The 22,863-nt window shown below is 38.7% G+C and overlaps 1 protein-coding gene across 2 annotated transcripts in view; it reads left to right on the top strand.

Annotated features, from left to right (window-relative positions):
* The window catches only part of cpne5b (copine Vb), a 117,471-nt gene that overhangs the window by 23,923 nt on the left and 70,685 nt on the right, over nucleotides 1-22,863 (top strand). The window contains exons 3-8 of one of the 2 annotated variants that reach the window (XM_044179893.1): nucleotides 5,682-5,722; nucleotides 6,088-6,134; nucleotides 11,743-11,846; nucleotides 14,332-14,371; nucleotides 15,270-15,284; nucleotides 16,954-17,030. In XM_044179893.1, coding sequence (XP_044035828.1) covers nucleotides 5,682-5,722; nucleotides 6,088-6,134; nucleotides 11,743-11,846; nucleotides 14,332-14,371; nucleotides 15,270-15,284; nucleotides 16,954-17,030 — 324 coding nt within the window. The remainder of the gene's footprint in view (nucleotides 1-5,681; nucleotides 5,723-6,087; nucleotides 6,135-11,742; nucleotides 11,847-14,331; nucleotides 14,372-15,269; nucleotides 15,285-16,953; nucleotides 17,031-22,863) is intronic. The other variant, XM_044179903.1, reaches the window with a different exon arrangement.

Raw genomic sequence — 22,863 nt, 5'->3', positions numbered from 1 at the left:
AATAGCCCTTACCATAAAACAGAAGCGACCACAGAGGCCTGGGATCAGCTGCCTTTGCTGTTCGTCCAGAAGTCCATGGTGTGGACTGGCGATGACCTTAATCCAAAATGTGATAAAGGGCGTTGGGTCAAATCTCTCCAGGGGTTCCATTATGTTCCACAAAAAGGAGCAATGAGAAGCTGTTTATTATAGTACATTTCATGCAAAGATGCAGCCCAAAGTGCTTCACAAGACATATCATATCAATAATAAATAACAAAGGCAATAGAAAGAAAGAAAAAAGCAAACATTTACAGTTTAATAAATGATACCAGCAATGTCAACCCAAATTAAAAGAGTCAGAAAGATAGGTCTGTAATTTATTTTAAAAAATACCAAGAGTTTGCTGTCCTGAGATCCAAGGGGAGGGAGTTCCACAGTTTAGTGCCATAAAAACAGAAAGCAGCCTCACCAGATTTCTTGTCGGACACTTTAGGAACATCTAAAAGAAAAGCAGTGGAAGATCTGAGAGTTCTTGTTGGGACATAAAATGAGAGGCAGTCGCTGATGTATGAGGGTGCTAGATTATGTAAGGCTTTGTAGATAAGTAAAAGGACTAAAAGTAAAATCAATTCTAAAAGATACAGTTAGCCAGTGCAGTGATGTGAGCCTTTTTTTGTATTGGTCAAAATCCTGGCTGCAGCGTTCTGAATTATCTGTAATTTTCTTAAAGACTTTTAAAAGATGTCCTGCTTGCTGTACAAAGCTTTTCCAGCGTTTTGCCTGGTGCTTTATCTTAAATGACAGTGCAGACTGAATGGGACTAAGAAGAAAGTTTTCTTTTCTTTTTCTTTTTCTGATCTTTGAGTTAAAGTGAGTGAAGCCACTGCATCCTGCACTTTGTTAGCTTGTCAGTCATAGTAGCTAGTGAGGGATAGCATGGGTCGCAGGTGTGTATTGGATATCAGTTTGCAAAAAAAACCAACGCAGGTGGGAGCAGAACATATCCCCCTCACCCAAGTTGTGAGGAGGTATAGTGTATTCCACATTCCAGTATTCTACTCCAAATGGCCGTGATTCTCCAGAATTACCTAAGTTGCGCCCACCTTTGAGCAATCAAAATGACTTACCTAAAGATGCTGTAACTGCTATTTGTGACTTTAAGTTATGCTAAAGTGTCAGCAAACAACTGCTACTTCCACATCTAGCAGAAACAGAGCAACATGAGCATTCCATTTTTTGGCCATCTGATGAATGTTAGTCCAATATTCACGGTTTTAACTCTGACTCCTGAGAGAAATAACAACATCTTTCAGATGTTCGACCTTCTGCTGTTTCATGCTGTTTTCACTTAGCATACAGTTAGCTTATGCTAGCTCTTGTGCTGGGAGGAGCCCCCTATGGTTTTTGTACAAAGTGACATTTATTTGGTTTTATCTGTATGGTCAGTCTGGATATTAGAGACTACAAAGTTGTTTGAAATTTGCCCAAACTCCATTTTGGACGGTTGTATTTTGATGAATTTCTTTCTGAATTTGGATCCAATCTGTGATTTTGATTGGTTCACACTGGTGAATCTTTACATCCCCATTGACAATCATTTACTTTTTGGTCTCATAGTTTAAAAACTCATGATACTGTACAGCAGTTTACAATATGTATAATGTGTAATGTTGCCAGAGTAGAGGACTCGAACTCAAATTATAACAATGGAGCAGAAATAAATAGGGATTGCTGCACCACGTTGAGTGCTAATGTACCCTTTGAGGGCTGTTATGGGTTGGTGGATGGAAAGAATCCAAATGTAACTGAATATGTATTTGGAGAGGGGCTGAATAAATTGAAGCGAACAAAGCATCCAATTATTAGAAACAATACGCTCCTGAGACATTTAGCATACAAGCATGATAAACTGAAAACAGCAAGATGTTTTTCCAAAATTCCATTCTTCTACTGGAGATGAAGCAGTGCAATATTTCTGATAAGGTTGAAATCACTTTTAAACTCAATGCAGTATGTGCTCCGATTTGCTTATTTGATTATCTTGTTTTAGTAGTGCCAGTTGTAATGAAAAGGCACTTTTTCCTGGAACCTTGAACTCTGCTGCTAGAATTTTAAATGCTGCAGCGCTTCAATTGCAGGCATTTGGACAATCACAGAACATCAGCAAGTATCGTCTTTGCCATTTTGAAAGCTATAAAGGGAGGGAGGAAGAAATCCAGAAGCAGAGAAAAGATCAAAATTGATTGAGGCTGATGAAAGAACACAGCTGACAATTTATGACAACAGAAACTGCAGAGGATAATGAAACAAGAAAAGAAACAAGAATCAAGAGAAGCCAGCAGGCTTTGGCATCTCGAGTAAAGGCTCTCGTGTCACTGTAGTGACTGAGTGAGCAAAAGAAAACAAGAAGGGTAATATTGTTGGGTACACAGTAGCCTCTGGCAGGCATTACGAAAAGGGCAAGCAAGCATGACCGAGGTGTAATGCGGACACCCGAAACATGGGCGGAGGTTGAGAGATTAAGTTAGACAGAGAGAGATTTATAGAAAATGCATTAAAATAAGGCTCAAGAAGAGACCAAGAAAGACAGAGTGGGGAAGAGAAGAGGGAAGTGCATGAAAAAAAAGTATATATAAAGGAGGGAGTTCACTGTCAATGTAATGCACATGTCAGGTTGGCCAAGAATCTGAAAGACTGAAAAGCATTTTTGTTCTGTCTATCTATCCATGCCATTAGAGCATTAGAGGACAAGGATTTTATTGTGATTTAATTTAATTGTACGTTGCAGAGGCCTGCAGACAAGCCAGTGTGCACACCTCCCAAATCTTAACAACGTGCTGTGTGGATGCATCAAGCAAGCTGATTGGTATCCAACTTCTGAAGAGAGATGGGTTTGCAAGAATAAGAAAAAAACACGTAAACGTTATACTCGAAATCCGGGAATATCTCCCAATGATTAAATGTTCAGTGTTTTCTCAGATAAAAGATGTTTTGGCACTAATGGTCTTTAAATTAAAGATCAAAACAACTAAAGCCAATATGAAAACATGAGGGAAAGTTGTGATTCTTCACACAACGCATGAATTCCTGATTACTATAAGTTTTAAAAAGAGAAACATCAAATTTCTTCCACAACAGAGAGAGAAAAGAAGTATACCTGCACTATCTACTGTATTTTAAATAATGCATTGTAAGTTAACATCAGAGTATAGAGTCATGTACACATTTTCAAACATAACTTAGGTCGAATAAATCATGTCAAATGAATGAATAAAAAATGCACCCCACATAATACATTATATAGATGATATTCCTCTAAGCATGTGACCTTATAATATACGATTTAAAGGTTTATGGATAATATGGTTAAGCTAATTGTCTTGTCTTGTCCATTCATTCTTTTCATGCATGAAGCACATATTAGCATTTAGAGAAAGTCAAAATTTGGAAGACCGCACCTCACAGATTAAGCGACAGAGCCGGGATACTGGAGTGGGACAGATAGGCGGAGAAGTTTGAAAGAGACCCTTGACAATGACCTTTTTGTCTTTCTCCTCGCGTCACACAAGCCCACAATTTTCTGTCTCCAACCTTTGCTGCAAATCAATGCTGCAGGCACTAATAAAACTTTATGTTCAGAGGATTCCTTTAAAATGTGACCTGTGATAGGTCACCTACTGATTATAACCACTAAATTATGACTCCTGACATTAGCTGTTATAGTTACCAGCTGCTAATAAGTACCATTCGTCTGGGAATTAATGGTACTAATTACAATTTAGGCTAAGTGGCATAATTTTAAACAACTTTCCCTTCAAAATCCACTGGAGGATGAAGTTCTATAAATAATTAAATTCACGAAGCAAATCTTAAACTAACGTTTGTTACCCGGCAACTATTTTTACTTCAATATGAAAAGTGTGAGGTTACACACTGAATGCCATCACAAAGAGGGAGGCGTGGTGGGTGTTTGGAGGGCAGAGGAATTGATGAGCATCCAGTAAACACACAGACGTGCTGGTAATCAGGCAGCTATTGTAAGAGATGCCAAACTGAACAATTGTCTGTGCTGATGTGCCTGCTAGCCAGCTGATTTTATAGTGTGTGAATGTTTAAATGAGCATGTGTGTTTGTGCACATTGCAAAAATCAGACTTGCACATGCAAGAGATTGTAAATGTAAAAATAATTTTGTGCACCCAGACGCTTTATGGTTTTGGTTTCATGTTTAAATGCTCTCTTATCTCTTAGACATACAGAACCTGATCTATGCTATTAACTCCAGCCACGCAGTAAAACTACCTTTAAGTAGCACATAGAGTCATTGATTAAAACTAGAACCAAATGGGTATATTGATTTGAACTTGCTTTGAAAGTGCACCAACACTGTAGGGTAGTCATCATAGTACTGTATTTTAGTTAGCCTTTTTCCTTTACTGGACAATATAAAGTGGTAATGTACTTAAACACAGGATACTTCTGATAGTGAACTTTTATGCAAAGGCCCTGTACACCCATAGTAAACCCACACAGGTGATTTTAATCATTTTGACTGAATAGACCTCTACTCAGGACTGTGTGAATGTGTACAGACTGTGCTTGATTGACATCTCTCTCAGCTGCTAGGGCGGGACAAATGATACCTTAATCATACTTAATCATTCTAGTACATGGAGTCCGGGGACCTCATGTAATTCGAGACTGTCTTCCCAAAAAGAATGACAGCATCAGTTGTTTCAGCAAGTGCCCTTAAACAACATATAGTTTGTTTACGTTAGTAATTACATAGTAATTATGACAAAGCAAAGGAGGAAGTCAGGTGGTGTTATAAAGCACCGCTCACGGAGGAAGTCGGTGTGAATGGATGGGACAATAAAGCATCTGACTTTAACAAGTTCATTTCCCGTTTCAAACCAACAGACAACGTTGTTTTTGAAGCATGACCACAATCGTTCGTTATTGTAACCATGACGACAAAGGTCCTCTAACCTTAACGAAGTAGTCATTTTAGCCCAAACCACGATCTTTCCCTAAATCTAACCAAATTGTTTTTGTGCCTAAACCTAACCTAAGTGTTAGTCACATCATAAAACTGATTTATTTTTCAACAGTGATTTGTATTTTGGCAAGGCACAGACAAATTATGTCGTTCTGTCGATAGGGACATCAGATCAGAGAACGCTTCTATGTGTCGCTCTAGAGACACATGGACAAACAATGGATTTAGTCTTTTAATTTGAAGGACTTGTTGCATGACATGAATCCGCCCACCTTCAACCTCAGCAGACGTCTAATCAGCCAGAATGACTGAGAACACCTGTGTGGGTGTGGAGGGCCTTTAAAATAGTGGTTAAATTACTGTGTGTGAAAGTATCCTTGAAGTAGTTTAATACCTTGTTTTGGAGTCACTCATTGCTCAAAAAGCCTCCCGAAGAAAATTACTTGTAACTTGAACAAATGATCAGAAGCTGACGGGAGAACAGAAGCCACTATTAAAGATTAATGTTGACGGTGTGGATGGTCATCGTTTTTCTTCCTCTTGTGTTAGAATGTTTAATCAAAAGTTACATTGCCACCTACTACTGTGTAGCTATTTGCAAGGTGTTGTGGGCCTTTGATGCCAAGTGTGGTGGTGAAAAATCTCACGTCAGCATGAACAAGAGGTAACAATTGTTTCTATTCTCTTTTCTCATTTTCCAGAAACCTGCTGGATAAAGACACATTCTCCAAGTCAGATCCATGTGAGTATGTCGTAGAGACTGAATGTTTGACTGTTCATCCCTGTGCAGGAACTCCATTCTTTAAAAAATACAGCTTTCAGTCATGCTCCGTTTTTGTCTTTTCTCCTTCTCTTCTGGTCGATGTGTTTTTTTTTTCTGTCTTTGTGGATATGTTGCCCTGTGATTTGGGAAATCTTTGTTTTGCTCAGAGAGCCATGGCTGTTTGTTCACCGTACTGGAGCTAAAACCCTCACATTGATTTCCCATTTGGAATCTAGCTGATTGTCACTGATTGTCTCTCTCTTTTTCCCTCTTTGTGCCTCTCATTTTCCCTTTCTTTCACAAAATTTCATCTCTTTCTGTCCCTATCCGGCACTTTTTCACAGTGTGCGTGCTCTATACGCAAGGTGTTGAAACCAAACAGTGGAGAGAGGTGAGTGCACACACACACACACACACACACACACACACACAAAGAAGAAAAGACTTATGTCCAATTAAGTTCTTGCTGTGCTCACTTGTATGTTTCTTGTAATTGTGTGTTTTTGTGTGTGGTGTGAAAAGGGTGAGGCTCTAGTTAAGACGTTTCCGTTCTTCTATTTTTCTTTTCACTGCATGCAGTAGTTGGCTTTAACTCTTCATTAAAGCTGTTCTGCCATCAGTTGTCTGAAAATGCAAGGGAAATATTCTCTAATTGGGCGCTTCAGCCAACAAAGAAAAACCTTCACAATGTAATGATCAATATGTTAACACTTTGGGGACTACACAGCACACTGAGGAGGCATTAAGCCAGCTCTTCCTGTGCCTTGTTTGGTTTATGCAGCATTACCAGCCACTCTACTTATCATCTGACCATTATATCTGTTTGTCCATTCATTCTTATGTTCTGCAGGTAAAATTAAATCTAAAAAAACTTAATGATGCCAATGAATAAATTACTGAATACTGAATTGAGGCACTAATAAACTAAGTAAAGCAAGTCTGAAAAAACGAGTATTAACTAACTTAATTCAAAAGTGATTAATAGTGATTTGTTTATCCTTGCAAATTTCTCTCTGTATTACAGTTAAAATATATTCCTGTGCATGCTTATGCACACATTTCCATAACAGACTACTGTAGTTGTCTTTGATGTCAGCCCCCAACATCATTAGTGACAACAGATATTATTTTTACAGACCTGGGCCAAAGTGGATGGATAATGGATCATAATTTAATGGAATTCATATGTATTTATACATTCAGATGACCCTCATCTCCTGCTTGTGTGTTTACCCGCTCTAAGCAGATGGCTGTGTGGGCTTTCATTCAAATGTAGCTGAGGGAATGCGGGGGGACACCTGCTGTTGTGTGTGTGTGTCTTTGTGAGAAAATGTGTATACATATGTGTATATACTTAAAGCAGAGGCTTACGCATATGTAAAGATCCTTCCATCATAAAACTCTCTTTCGCACTTCTCACAACGGGCACTTTGTTTTTTCCAGTTTGACAATCACTCATTGTGAGACAGGCTGTTAATCCAATCAAGTACACAAAACATAATTAATATAACAAGCATTTCACTTTAGTTTATTTTCAAGTCAAATTATACTTTGTTCTGTCACGGTCACAGATTTTGTTCTAAAAATAGGAACGTTTAAAGCAATCAGTTCCTCGTGGAGATAAACCATCACATCCATGATCATATCATTAAGAAGCGGTGGGTGTTGATGCAGCTCCAGGTGATGCTGTGTGAGACTGAACACTCCCAAACCTCAGACAGAACAAGCAAAGCCAAACAGGTGACTCACCAGGGACTTTTAAATAACATTTTCTGACAGGACCCTCTAGCATACCAGTCAGGCTTGGGTCACATTTGATGATGATTTCCACCTCCTCAGCTGGTGCTCTCTATGAAGGTCTTTATCAGATGAAGAATGTCTTCATCAGTTTTGCCGTAACTATGCAAGATCACAGGACTAAATCATCTGTGTGGTTGTTCATGTTCATTCTCCTGCACGGTAAAGTGCTTTGCTCTAGATTTGTTGGGAAAATACTTTTAGGGTGATTTTATGCTAGGGTTGATTGGACAGGTTTTTCCTGGTCCAGAGGCTGTTTTCCCTGAGAGTTCAGTACATTTGGTGAAGTGTGAAAGCTGTTATGTAACTCGGTTGCAGTATAGAAAACCGGTCTCAATCTCATATGCTGGTAGTTGGACTACATGATTGTTCTATGTAACTTTCTCCGTCATCATATGTAACGACTGTAGGAGGCATGGCCTCCTCAGGGACAGACACTGACTGACGAGCGCGCAGTGCAGCATAGATAGTGACGTAGAGCTGGTAGTCAGAGCTAGCCAGCCATGAGCAGCTACTGTTGGACTATCTATGTCTCCGCTGGAAAGACAGAGACACACAAAAGAATGGCACAAAAATAATTTACCAATACTATTGTTCGAAAATTGGGCCTAATGGGTTGAGTTCTGATATTTATGGGTTTTTTTTTGGATGATTGTGCATGGACAAAATTAGTTTTTCTAGTCCGCATAGGGCCCTGCACACATCAGTGCAGGACTGTTGCAAGTTAAGCAAACCCACACCACTAACATTAAAATGGCGAAAAGCTGTTTTACTCGTGATCATGTGTTCGCTACTTTAGAGACAGAGCAAGAGAGAAGGTGGATGCTAATTTGCTGTAGCTTTATGAAGATGTGACATGGCTGACCTTTTTACCACAGTCTAATTTGCCTGTGACATCACGCGCTACCACATGCTGTTGGTGCTCTATGCGAGTGTATGTAGCTGCAACAGAGTGTGTATGTGTCTGTGTACAGTATATGTGTACACCACATGTCGCATGCTCACACAATCACAGCTCTGTCTGAAAGCTTTAACAAACTGTGGGATTTGTTTTCCCATGAAGCCACGCAACACTTGTCGTGTGTAAGGAAGAAATGGTTTTCAGCTGGTTGTTTGGCTCTTTCTCCTCCCTCAACAACTAAAGAACCCTTAACTCTCTATCATCCTTATGGGGGCTGTTCAATATTCTGTGTGTTTCTCTCTCTGTCTTGGGGAATTTTAAACACACCCCAGTGCTTTTCACTGAAGGCCAAAACAGAAACACAGTCTTCACTAATTCACACTACTGTCATTTACCTTTCTCTGTGAGAACATAAGACTCCACCACGCTCATTATATCAGCACTTTGTTACCGTCTACTGAACATGGTACAAGGAGAATAAAAATCCATGTTGGCCTACGAACTACAGGACATTCATATGGCACAAATCCCCAGCGGTGGTTCGTGTGTGCTGCAGGGAAGAAGATAATGAAATCTTTGTCAGGTTTGAAACAAAAGAACCGCAAAGATAATGAAGGATTAGACTGCTGGATCCTTTATTTTACACCATGCTCTCACTCACAGTGTGTAAGTGATTTTTCCTGTGTCTATGTTTTAGGGACTTGCTCACATTTCAGTATCAGACACTGCAGGTCTCTACAGTGGCTGCTAGCCTGAAGAGTTCAATTTGCCATATGTGGTGTGTGTGTGTGTGTGTGTGTGTGTGTGTGTGTGTGTGTGTGTGTGTGTGTGTGTGTGTGTGTGTGTCGAGGGTGCGGGTCAGGGACTTCATGCCAGATTCTCATTAGTTGGCTCCAGCAGCCCAGCAGTATCTAATGAACTCTGCAGCATGCTATTGTCTCTTCCACTCAGCAGGGAAATCACATTATGGAGCTCATCTTTGCCACCACCCGCCTCTTTACAAACATGTGCTCACAGCCTCATCAATACCTCAGCATCTCTTAGAAAGTCTGGGTGGCTCATAGATTCAACATCCGTGTCCTTTTCTCTACTTTTCTCCCCCGCTGGTGTTACATTTAGATCTTCAGTCAGTGGGTTCACACAGAGAAAAATACAACCTTAAAAAACACAGTCCAAAGAGGTGTTCAACATTGTGTAACAAGAAGTGCATGGCTTTTTAGCAGTTGTGTTATCCTAATTGCCCACAATGTATTGTATTTGGGGTTTTTTTACTGTATAGATTGACAAGGATAACTCACACATCCACCCACAGTACCTGCTGTCCAGATTATGGAAAAACAAGATCGACTCCTACTTGCAAATGGCTTCTTTGACATTGATTGAAATTGTAGAGTTTGGCAGCTTTCCAATAAAACAGGGCATGTTTGGCTCAAACACAGTTGCGTGTGAATGCAGCATCAGATTTTTTATAGTTATTGTACACTGCAGGCAAGACACACAATACAGAAATACTCTGATTCTAATTACTGCGTGAATTGAATCACCACTCCAGTAGTTGTAACAGAATTAATCAAGGATTAAGATAAAGATGAATTCATTAAGATTCATTTGATAATTAATTAAGAAGAAAAAAAACATCAAATGTAAAAAAAGTGAGAAATGGTAATCATTACGAGTCCTAAATGAAGTTGTGTTTAATCTGATTGCCATAAACTAATTGACACCCAGAATACCTTGTGCCAGTTAATACTCCAGCATAAGACTACTTGTTGCTGTCTGGGTCTCTGTGTGCACTTGATGGGATCTCCAAGGTGACAGAGTACATACATAAAGCAACAGGGGCAGGTGGTGTAATAGGGGCTAAACAACTTTTTTCTAACAATTTATTCCAGCCATGGCTACAATGACACTTTAGGAAGAGTTTTTCAATAAGCAACTCAAATTCTTGAGTAGTTACCAAGCAATGAATAAGAACAGAAGCGGGGGTATGCTAAAAACAAACTATTTCATGGGACGTGTTGTCCTATCTCGTTGGAAGGCAAAAGTGTTTATAGCTGTTCTGCACGGCCACACTCAAAGTTGGCATTAAAAAATTCTGCGGTCATAGAGAGGGACAAGAAGCAAAAAGCATTCAAATGGGGATAAAGGGCGCACACTTTAGCACAAACGTTCCCTCAAGGGGCATTCATGGTGTTGCACTCCTTTGATCACAATAAAAGTGATGAAAGTAGTTGTGTAAAGAAGGAAAAGAGAAAGCTTGAGCTTCAAACCCTGCTGATTTTATCACCTCCACACACCTGGCCAATCGCTGAGTGAAGTGGTTGTGCTGGGTTTCGGGAAAATTACAAAAAATGTCGGATGCAGCCCCCGCAATTCTGACGTGGGAAGCATGCCATAAATTGTGGCATGCTATCGGTTACAAATGTTGACTTCCTCCTCGTGTTCACCAACTGCTACCATCTGACTGTATTCTATTTGTGTTTTTACCAAACCAGTGTTTAATATATAAATCACTGTATAATTAAATAGTCCTCAAGAATCAAATCTTCACACTTCATTTTGAAGGAGTATTGGATTAAATATGGTAATTCCAGGAGGCTTTAAATGATTTATGTATGTACTGAGTCTCACATTTGAAACTCTTAATCAGCTTTTGGTACAGTATATGCATTGTCGTTGCTGGGTCTTTGCCAGCCTTTTTTCTGGCATATTTCCCTGCATTTGGCATTTTGGGAGTGAGAATCCTACTAATTAGGAAGCTTTAATCACTGCCTTTCCCCTCCTCTCCCTTCCCACTCTTTTCCCACTCCCACTCTCACCACTCATTTTCAGTCCGAACCCTCCACTCCAATTTTGCCCCCTTTTCTTCACGCCTCTTCAGTAATTTTTCTTCCTCTCTCTTTTTCTCTCCAAATCTGCCCGTGTTGTTTCTCGCTATACATTTTCCTCACTTCTTCCTTTATCTCTTTCTCTCTGTGGGGTTGATGAGTGAGTTATCCTGCTGTAATTAATGCGGGAGAGAAGTGAGGATCAAGGAAGCAGGAAACACACCCCTGGCTTCCTCTGCACAGCAGAAGTGTATGAAAGCACCTCCATTAATCAGACCACGCTAAATGTATGTGCATGCATGTGTAATAAGTGAGAGTCTGAGAAAGAGTAGAATAGAGCAAAAAAAAAAAAGATTAAGTGCAAGGAGACAACAGCACTGACTGTATTTGTTTATTAAACAGTGTTTTCTTGTCTTGCTTTTCCTTTCATCATTTTTCTCTCCTGACCCCCATCTGTCTTTCTCCTTCCACAGTTTGGCAGAACAGAGGTGATAGACAACACCCTAAACCCTGACTTTGTTCGAAAGTACATCTTGGACTACTTTTTTGAGGAGAAGCAGAACCTTCGCTTTGACTTGTGAGTGGTTTCTTTTGAAGTCATATCATCATATCTTCTCTCCTGCACGCTGTCCTCCTTCACTGTCATGTATTTTTCTCCCTCTGTTCTGTGCTGATTGAGAGCCCTGCAATTGCACTCTTAAGAAATTGTTTGGTAAACCTCGCCCCCGAACAGCGATTGCCCCAATCATATTTTAGCAACCGTAACACTGCACAACTAGCCTGTCAAGCTTTGGATATCTCCACTTGCCAAAAGGGTGTGCAAGAGACTCTAATAAAAGCAACATATCAAGAGTTTGGAGGATGTTGTCTCCTTTTTTATTCATTACAAAACCAAAAGTGCAAAAGTGTAAAGAATGGATTAACTGTGTTTATCTGCTCTAACGTATGCATCAAGCATTACCATGCCTGACTAACTAGCTTACTACTTGCAGTAGTAAGCTGTTATTTTCAAAGGTAAGGGGCATGTCATTAGCTAACTACATTATTTTGTGGGGGCACAGGTTTTGTTGCATCCACTCTGTGGGAGCCAAATGCTACTACATCAGAGTTTAGAACAACTCTGTTCTAAACAGTGTGGCTCTGTCTTGCTCTTTATTTGTTTGGGGGAAGTTTCCACTCTAGCAACTTGTAGCAAAGCTTGAGTTAGAAAGAGTTACATTTGCCAGACTCATTGGTTATTCCTTATCATCAAATCCTTGTCTCTTGTAAAATTAAGCATACAATATAATTATTAAAGCATAAATCTAACCTCTGTGTTACTTGTCCAAGTATATTTTTCTTTGATAAGCATCCAAACCATCCAATAAGGGTTATGTTAGAACAAACAATAACTTGACATGTGCCCCCCTTAGCTACCATCAAGCTTGTTAAGCTTTCCGTTCTTGTACTACACATATGCAGGTTACAGTGATAACTGTGGCAGATTTACCACTCAAAATTCTTAGTACATTTTTTAAACAATGGGTCTTCGAACAAATAATTTCAGGCCAACGGTGGATTTGGTGGCTGAAATGATGACTGTTGCTAGCATATTTGATCAGCTGTGGGTAGCTAGCGTATACTAATGCTAAAGCTAATGTTAAAACACTGAGTTTGGTGAAAACTCCATCTTCAGCTGACCTTTTAATGTTTCCAGCTGACATGTTTTAAAACGAGACCCTCCATAAAGGGCTCTAAAATATGCACGTGATGGCTACATATATTTTCTATGGTGCTAAAAGGCTGAGGCTAAAGCTAACGTTACATGTCCCAGGCAAAAACTCAGTAGGACTTAGTGAACAGTCAGTTGACCTCATGATTAGTTTTGTGATATGTAGGTGATATTCATGGTTTTCACAGTTTTAATCAAGCAGTCTCTCTTTCTCTGTCTCTTATTGATGATTTCTCAGTCCAGTTAAATCTCTTTCTGACACAAGAGTGGTATTTTTCAGAACATATATAGGTCAAATTGTATCATTCTTGCATATGCGGCAGCTTGAAGGGTTAACTGCTGGCTTTTTACAAGCTGGACACACAAAGAATTCTGCCTCAGCACTGACTGTGGTTTGTTAAGCTTTTCCTTAGATACAAATGATCTCCATTTGAAATCACATAAACAAGCATTCCCTCAAAGCTTCTTTAACAGAATGTCCCTTAGCACAACCCGCCATTATATCCTCTACAGCTATGCCACCACACAATATAAAAATGGATGCAATTCGATAACACTGATCTTTTTTTTTTCACTTAAAAGTGAGACAAACTCATAAACACTGATGTGTGTGCAGCCTATCAGCAGAATGTTCTCATGTGCCTTCACACATAATATTAGTTCATTTCTGTCTACTTGTGCCTGATTAATCTCCAGGCAAACAAGATCTATCGTTTCATTAGATGTTTAATCTTGGTACATCACATATGCTCCATTTCCCGCACTTTCATAGCTTTATATTCACATGCAAATCAGACCAGGCTTACAACTCATTATAATGGAAGAGGAGAATAGGTCTTGTTGAACCCTTTTCTTCTGTCCCACATATAGTAACATCTGAAAAGATATTAAGATCCTGTCTTTTTATCTTGGCTCATTCTGAATTTTACACATATGATGATGACCTTTGTCTTTTTTGATCTCTCATGATGTCCACCCACCTCTTTACATACTGTGGCTTTCAATTTAGCAAATTAAAATATTATCTTACTTTCTCTTATTCTGTTATCCTTCTTTCCTCTTTTCCATTTTATTTTAATTTATACCCTTCCCCCAATTACTGTCATACCCTTTCCCTTCTCTAGACATTTGAGACACATTACGTCCTTAAACTTTCAAATAAATAAACATCTGAAAAGCCGTAAATGAGATAAGTGTGGTGTTCTGCTCCCAGTGATGAAGGATCACCAGGGTTCGTTTTAAATCTTGCCTTTAAGAGCGTATCAATCAAAATGTCCCCACTTAGATAAGAGTCTCCTCTACAGTTCTTGAAGTAAAATGGATTTGCTGCTTTCATTTTGTTTCTTTTCAGGTACGATGTCGACTCCAAAAGCCCAGACCTGTCCAAACATGTGAGTGCACGTATTTTAACCTTGAACCAAAGATAAATGGAAGCCAGTCTTGAGTAAAATCTGAATTATTGGCTTGAATGACTCTGAAAATGAAAAAAGTAAATATTGCTTGACACAATATGCTGTGTGATTTGAGATTGGCTGAACTCTCTTTTATCAGTGGTCTAATGGTAGTAATGTTTATGTTTTTCTGTTTCTATATGTTTTAACTCAGTGTTGCCTGCTGCATGGTTTCTTCTTGATGAAATAAAGCAAACCCTTTTATTGCCTGATTATAGAAGTATCCAAATACAAATGTTTCTTTTTCTCCTTATTCAATGTCTTTGTTTTTAGACTTTAATAGGGGTTATCCATGGCGTAATTGTGCTCTAAATATGCACTTTCTATTTCTACATATCTGTGACTGAGCCTTATTTTTTTATTTGTTCTCGTAGTGGTACTGCAGTGATAGGCATTGTGAAATAACTTGCTATACAGTCATGTAGAAAAGCTTTGATTATGCAATGCTTTTATCTGTTAGTTTCCATTTTAAGCAGGGTTACATTACATTACATGATAATTTTTGTTTCACTAGTAAAAAATAAGTTTTTTTATCCATGAGGCTGGAAACTATGGTGGCAGAAAGCATTAAAAGTTGAAAATAATCACTTTTGATGATTATTTGATGTATTTGGATGACCGGGGTTTGCATTTTTTCATCACTAGCTTTAATCCCACCTGTTTGCTCAGGGTTTCAGTTCTGGCACAGCATGTTGTCTTTTCCACTCTCACGCCACCATCTTGAGCAGTGCTAGGAGTGCTAGGTATTTGGTATAGTGTTGTGTCTTGGTATATGATGTGCTCTGTTGTTGTTGTTGTCATTGTTGTTATTGCTGCTGCTGCCCAACCTTTCTGGAAGCCCGCAGAACTCAACGTAGGTCCCAGCATCTCTCTCACTTCTGACATTGCATGGCTGCTGTCTCACATTATTTTATCCTTTTCCCAGGAGGAAGAATGGTGTCACTGATCAGAACAAAAAACTGAGAGCCAAGCCAACCTATCTGTACAGCTTTTAACCACTTGCAGTTTCAAAGGGCTCCACAACAGCCACATCAAAATAAATATGCAGTCATTGTGTCTCTCAGCAGTTTTTGCAGCATGTTTTGTAACATAATGAAGATGGTGAGACTTTCCAGGCTCTTGCTTATAACAGTGAGTGGAATCAGTGGGCATAACAGAGTGGAGACTCACTGAAATAAAACACACTATAGCCTGATGTTGAATTATTTAGTGTGCCCTGTCTGCCAAGGCCAAAGTTAAGGAGTCTTTGGTTTGGATTGTCCCACATATTTGCTGTGATTAATAAATAAAAAAATGACTGTATTGAACACAAAATAAAAATCTGTCCTGTCTAATGTACAGATCAATGCTGGGTGATACTGAGAGCCTTTGTCTGGTTAAAGACATGATTATGACACTATGAAACTATGTCACTATGTTTCTAAAAAGGTTCTACATAAATGCCCTGCACTGTTGTGAATTGTGTTTCTTGTCATTGTTTATGGTGCTTTGAATCCCTCCATCTTCTCCCATTTGTCTATTATCCTCAACAATTTATTAAACCAGTGGTTCCAACAGGTGGGTTGCGGTCCACAAGTGGGGTCCATTCTAAGTCGGTCACAATTAATTTGGGCAACTTCGTCAAAAAAATAAAATAAAATAAAACCTTTACTTTGAAATGTATTTTATGAAAAGTGCTTTTATTTTGAAGTTTCTTTTCCTACTTGCTAATACTTCCTCCTTCTTTCATTGAGCCTTAAGCCCCAGTTTTAAAAGTAATAGTTTTAGTAATTAAGTTATTTTAGTTTTAATTTTGTAAAATATATTATAAGGGTTTCACAGTGGTTAGCTCTGTAATCTCACAGCAAGAAGCTCCTGGGTTTGAATCTACTAACAGGTGGAATGGATGGATGAAAATAAACTGAATAACCAACTAAAGCTGGTCTACTGTACAGGTCGACTGTAACCTGATGTCTAAAGGAAAATTCAGGCCCTGAGGCTAGACCACGGCATACATACATAGCCTTCATGGTTATGGCAGCATTTGAGTTTAGTTCAACAAAATTTGCTTCACATTTCACAATAAAACTGGATATGATGTCACATCATCAAGCACAGCACAGTAATGGTGTCAATAAGCAAAAAAACTGCACTATTTTTGTTTCACAGCTGACAGCAACCCCTCAAGAGTTGCAGTTTGTAGTCTGCAAGCATAATATAAAATGGATTCATGTGACACCACTACAATCAATGACTTATCCGATTATTTTTTAACCGAAGATGTTGCATCAAAAACCATAGTTTCATTTGGGCTAAACGTGTGGATGCACAGGCCACATTTTAAACTCTGACCTGCAAATTTGAAGGAGCTTGAGTGAGCAATATCTCATTTGCGTGGGTTCCTGTGGTAGAATGGGTGGAATATTCCTGAGTTTAGCTTTTAGGTCTGACTATACTCTGATTTGTTGTCTTTCCAATTCACATTTGCCAACCTGTCCTCCTTCCTTCCTCCTTTTTTCCCTTCTTTTCTTCCTTCCTTCCAGGACTTTTTGGGTCAGACGTTCTGTACTCTTGGGGAGATTGTTGGATCACCAGCCAGTAGACTGGAGAAACCTCTTGGGTGAGTGAGAGTTTAATTTTCTCACTGCCTAAATACCCCTGACTCCAAATGTGATTGAGGAACACCATACTGTGCTAAGAGGGGAGTTAAGAAAGAAGAAAAATGCTTTGGACCCAAATACAATGAACCATTCTCAGGTATACAGTTTATAAGATTCATTTGCACCAAGAAATGTATAGAAATGGACTGAAGGTGTTAATTTGTTTGGTAGAGTATGAAGAAGAGGACACAAAACTGAGAGAAACACAGAACACAGTCGGGGCACAGAGACAATATGAGTGTTACAAAGGGAAATAGTAGGATGAGGAGGATGAGGAGGAAGGAGGAAGAGGAGACACATTGGTGATTTAGCAAGACATGAGAGGAAAAGACATTGATCAGACAAAAGAAGGAGAGGAAGGGAGGGGGAGACAACACATCCTACAGATGTTTTCCACAGATAATTATTGTCATTAAAGGAAAGGGTGAAGCGCAGAACAAAATTACCCAAATTACTGCTCGTCTCCTCAGCTTTTGCTCTCACACTGTCTGAGAAAAATGTAGTGTTAATGGGGTATCCTGTAATCTGTCTTTAGACATCTATCATCCATCATCATCATCAGTCTGCCGGGCTCCTGTGTTATTCAGGTGAAGTCATTTAAATGTTGCATTCAGTGACATTGGGGGTTCTTAGCTTTGGATATGTTACCTTAGAGAAGATTAAGGGGGAATGTTTGAATACTGATATACAGCTTTGAATTGTATGAGATGTTAGTGCCATGTACTAGTATTGGTGAACATTTGAAACATATCTACAGTTGCAAAAATTGTATTCTGAGCTGATTTTTGGAGCAAAGGGTACAATGTCAAAAAAACCCAAACTGGAGATATATGATTTTTGGTGGACAAAATGCTGATTGGTAAAACCAAATCAAAAAAACAAAAAAGTCTGTCTCTCCCTACAGCACAGCCCTGATGGAAAAAATTTTTCTGACACACTCTCTCTCTCTGTGTTTTGTACTATTGATGTTGCTTACTTAAGGGGAGTTTGACAGTGCAAATATAGGTGCCCCTTAAGCCTCTATATCGAGAGCATAAACCTTAATAATGTTATTACAAGTTTAATATCAAGCCATTTATTTCTGAACTGAGAATTTATATGGGATGGTTAGAAAAGGAAATAAAACTCTTGCCAAATTATTCATTTTTAATTTGAGACACTGCAGCTCAGAGATAACACAACTGCTTGCCAAATGTTATTCTTATGGCAGGCTTTAATCTTTCTTTAAAGGCTGCAAAAATAAAGCTCTCCTCATGGTGGAAACCTCTGCAACAAAAATGTTATTATTTACACGCTATAGGGTGCATGTAGAGCAAGCCTTCCTTTGAAATGGTCAACAGCCACCAAACTAGCACAACTCTGGATGTAGCATGCAAATAGTACATTATCTATTTGTTTCCCATGGTATTCATTTTATGGCTGTTAATGACTGATCATAGAATGTAATGTGTTTATTTTTGATGGACTGACACAGTTTTATTCAAACACTGTCAGATATTATCCCCCAGTGTGGTTACGTTCAGGACTTTATATTCATGTGAACTTGAATAAACCTGTAGCAGTGGCTTTGTTTTACCTTGCTTGAGCAGGAGTCACTGGGTTGGAGGAGCAGCGAGAAACACATAGAAGCCTACTGAGCGCCCTTACACGCACACACACACACACACACACACACACACACAAAATGATGCATTGCCCTGGTAGATAGTATGCTACCCAGTGGAGTTTGTTTTCATGTTTCCGTGGAAATGAAGAGTGATTAATTTTTCATGCTTGGAAATGTCAAGACATCTGTCTAAGCTGAGCAAATGGGAGAAGGTTTTAGAGCATGTGTTTGTTTTTCATGTCTGTCTTCTGCTTCTCTTTTCACCTGCACACACAAGACCTTTGGTAGCATTAGGCTGTTGAACTATCTGTCTGTCTGACTGTCCCCTCCGACAGTACCTAAATGTATGCATTGTATCTCAAATACACAACAACCTTGTCTTGAGACACACACACACACACACACACACACAGACACACACATTCAAAGCTATACACATTTTATTAATTGATTTCATAAATCCAGTTCCTTGGTTAAATGGCATATGAATGCATAAGAGTGTGTTTTATTCTTTTTTCCTGTTTTCTTTTCTCTGGCTAATTGTAATGGCTTTAATCTTCCTGAAATGAGTGCTTGTTTAATTAAGCAGCAGCCGTTGTGATTTTCATTATGGAAAAAAGGCTGCTGAAGGTAGAGAGAGAGAGAGAGAGAGAGAAAGGATGACATCAACGACCATTCAGAGAGTGGTTGTGGACATCCAAACAGAGACAGAAACACAGACAACACAAGTCGCCAGGAAATAGCAAAAAGAGGCAAGAGAGTAGAAGTGAAAAAGCAGAAGACAGTAGACAAATGTGAAAATTTTAAAAATGAAAATTTCTAACATGAATACAGTCAACATTGCATGAGGTATTCAAACATGGGGCCTATTTATTCACTACAAATCTTCAGTAAAGTATGCTCATAACAAACACACACACTGTAACAGAACACATGAATGACACCAAAATAATGTTTTGACATGACTCTTAGTGGTTTTTATGTGTAATTTTTTATTGTGTGGAATGCTAAAGATTTTTTCCCCACATAGTTTTACAGCCCTTTGTGAGTTGTTGATGTCATGATGTCAGCAGTGGCCTCCATTTTGATTGATTTTACAGCTACTTGGTTATTTGTGTATTCTGGTATCACAATCTCCAGAAGGCTGAATTGTATTGTAAGGCACAGAGTAATGCTGGAACTTCCTGTTTCCCACAAGACCATGCATGGGCCTGATTTTATCTCAAACAAACCTTGAAATGTCACAGTTTTACTAGGCCACAACTGTAACTATTGTGTTCAGTGCATTAGACATTATGTAGCACCGGCGCTTAAAAGTCCAGCTAGGCAGTCCGTCTGTGGCCTGTAAACAATGTCTGAGTGCCATCAGTAAACAGTGTTTCCTTGGCAACATCAACTACCTTCTTAGAGTGTTTGTTAGATTGGAAAATCTTGTCGAGCTGACCTTAACTGACTCTGATCAGTAATACATTTAAAAGTTTAAGTTTATATATTTAACTTTATCTTATCTTTACATCATAAACATTCCTTTTAACTCCAACCTGCAAGACAACAGGACCATAGACAAGGGTTAGAACATCAGACCAATAGACCTTTTCCGTGGCAAATATTTTTCCATGTCAAAGCAGAAAAAGCACAGGTGTAATTAATATCATTATAATGATTATTATACTTAGGTGTTTCAGTTTCAGGGCATTATGTGTGCTTGGCTAACTGGAAGGTTTAGGGGGTAAATGGAACTAAGTGAACCATAATTAATGTAATTAGTTGCAACTATGTTTTTCCTGCTGTGACAAAGTCAAATGTCTGCCATGAAAGTTATATTGACATTTTATCAAATCTCCAGTACATACACAGACACAAACAAAGTATTATCTAATGATAATATGATGCACTTTGTTATAACCTGATACAACACGTGACTTCTCCACTTCCTAAAATGTTAATGAAACTAATTCAGTGTGTGTGTGTGTGTGTGTGTGTGTGAGAGAGATAGAGAGAGAGAGAGAGAGAGAGAGAAAGAAACAGAGCAAAACAGAGTGCTTCCGCCAAACAAGACATTTGTTTCATCTGAACATCAAAGGCACTCTGCTCTTTTATGATTGCTTCAGATTTTACAGTCCTCTCTTGCCACAGGCCTCAAATGCATGTTTTATTAAAGAGATTAAAATTCTCTTGTCATTCATATTTACATAGAGAAATAATTTAAACTGATGGTGCAGTGACGAAGCTTGCTGCACGCATGCCGTTTGTTTACTTTGCTCTTGGTAACACTTTACAACAAGGTACACAAGATTTAGAATAGTTACTAGGGAACAAATGAGGAACGAATGGGGAACTAACTATTAGTTAATTGTCAGTTCATGAGAAACGCCTAATCAAATGTCATAGAGTAGCTAATCAGTAGTTAATGATTAGTTAAGTGAGAAACGAGTGAACGACTTGATTATTGATTAATCGTTAATAATTACTTCCCTAATAGTTCCTAATGGAGGAATATATAATAGATAATGATGAATTACTAGAGAACAGACTGGGAGATCCTATTTTAATGAATCATTATGTAATTTCATTTACGTCCGTGGCCAGATCAATACGGATGCACAAAACCCATGCATACACCATTTCCCACACGTAAACTTACGTTTATAAAAATGTGCGTGCCTCATGCATACTTCATTGTCTGTTAGTAAGAGATGTAATATGCAAAATTATTCTTTTCAGTTGTTAGCAAGTTGCACTGTGCATGTGCATGGAAGATTTTTTTTGTAGTCTTCACACATATCTACATTATGTACAGCCACAGCTGTACATAATGTAGATGCGTGTGTTATGTGTGAGAATGGGTGGTAGAGGAGTTGTTCGAGGCCTTTGCCAATCCAACATATACATTGGAGGAAAATGCGTTACATTAACATGCAAACAGTTGATTAAGGGCACGTCTTTAATCATCAAAGAGTATGTAAGCATATTCTGCCTTTGTGTTGGTTCTAGACTAAAACTCCACACAGAGTTACATGTCTCTGCCCCCTGGCATTTCGGATTGTAATGACGAGGCAAGATCTTGTTTGAATCTTTGTCGGAAGAGTGAGCAGTTTTTCGTAATAACTTTGAGAGGTTGTTGTTGAAATCCTGGCATGTAAGCCTACTGGAAGTGTGTGTATGTGTGTGCGTCTCAGAGACAACACCATTTTCCTGCATTTAGAGTAAACAGCAGCTCACTGTGAGAGGGAAATATGGCCTATTATATCACCATAAGAAGTACGACTTGGAAGTGCAAACATCCCACTCGCTAATTTAGCATGCTGCTGCTCTTTTGTTCTAGTATGACTGCAAAACAAAATGTTTACATAAGTGAGAAATAAATTGTGCGAAGGATCCTTAAGTTTTTTTGCTGTGCTTGCAGGGAATAGCAAATTTGCCACTCAATTGCAGGTTTGCTGATAACGGTGGAGAAAAGGTCTAAATGCAAACAGTTTGATTACCAGCTAATTTCCCTGCTTAATTTAAATCCACGCTTATTTCTTTATAGCAAATGGCAAGTAGCAACACTGGATTACCCTATATGCATTAAAAAATCATTTAGCCATTTACCTATTTTTCTTATACATTATTTATTCTGTGTTTATCCTCTCACAGCGGTATTGCTCCAGGCAGCTGTGTCTTTTGTAGAGAATTTTATCAGTAATTCACAAAACATCTAATTTCCTCTGGTCATGGACACAATATCATTGACACCTGTAGAGTCTTATCCAATACAACCGTTGCTGCCTTTGCAAAGCTTCTAACAATACATTTTAGATTCAGGCAGAGAGCTGTTGATTCAGCATTGGGGCCTGAATTTGGTGATCCCTGACTTTTTATGTAGCGCCAGCAGCAGGTCAGAATTTAATCCAGTGAAATATCTCAACATCTAGCCTACTAGATGGATTGACAAAACATTTTGTACATACATTTAAGGTTCCTAGACATAGTTCTTGTTGGATGGATGTCCTTAGGATAAATTGTAATAACTTTGGTGATCCCTTAACTTTTTATATAGAGCCATTATCGGGAGAAAATTTTAATTTGTCCAATATTTAGATTTGTGACCAAATACCTGCAAAACTGAAGACATTCCCGTCAGCGTCATCTGTACAGTACTTTGTGTTTAGTGCTAATTAGCAATTGTTAGCATGCTAAAAGGC

The sequence above is a fragment of the Siniperca chuatsi genome, linkage group LG2 (assembly GCF_020085105.1).
Source record: "Siniperca chuatsi isolate FFG_IHB_CAS linkage group LG2, ASM2008510v1, whole genome shotgun sequence".
Taxonomy (NCBI): domain Eukaryota; kingdom Metazoa; phylum Chordata; class Actinopteri; order Centrarchiformes; family Sinipercidae; genus Siniperca; species Siniperca chuatsi.
The sequence above is the reverse complement of the archived record's forward strand: the minus strand, read 5'-3'. Positions and strand labels throughout refer to the sequence as shown.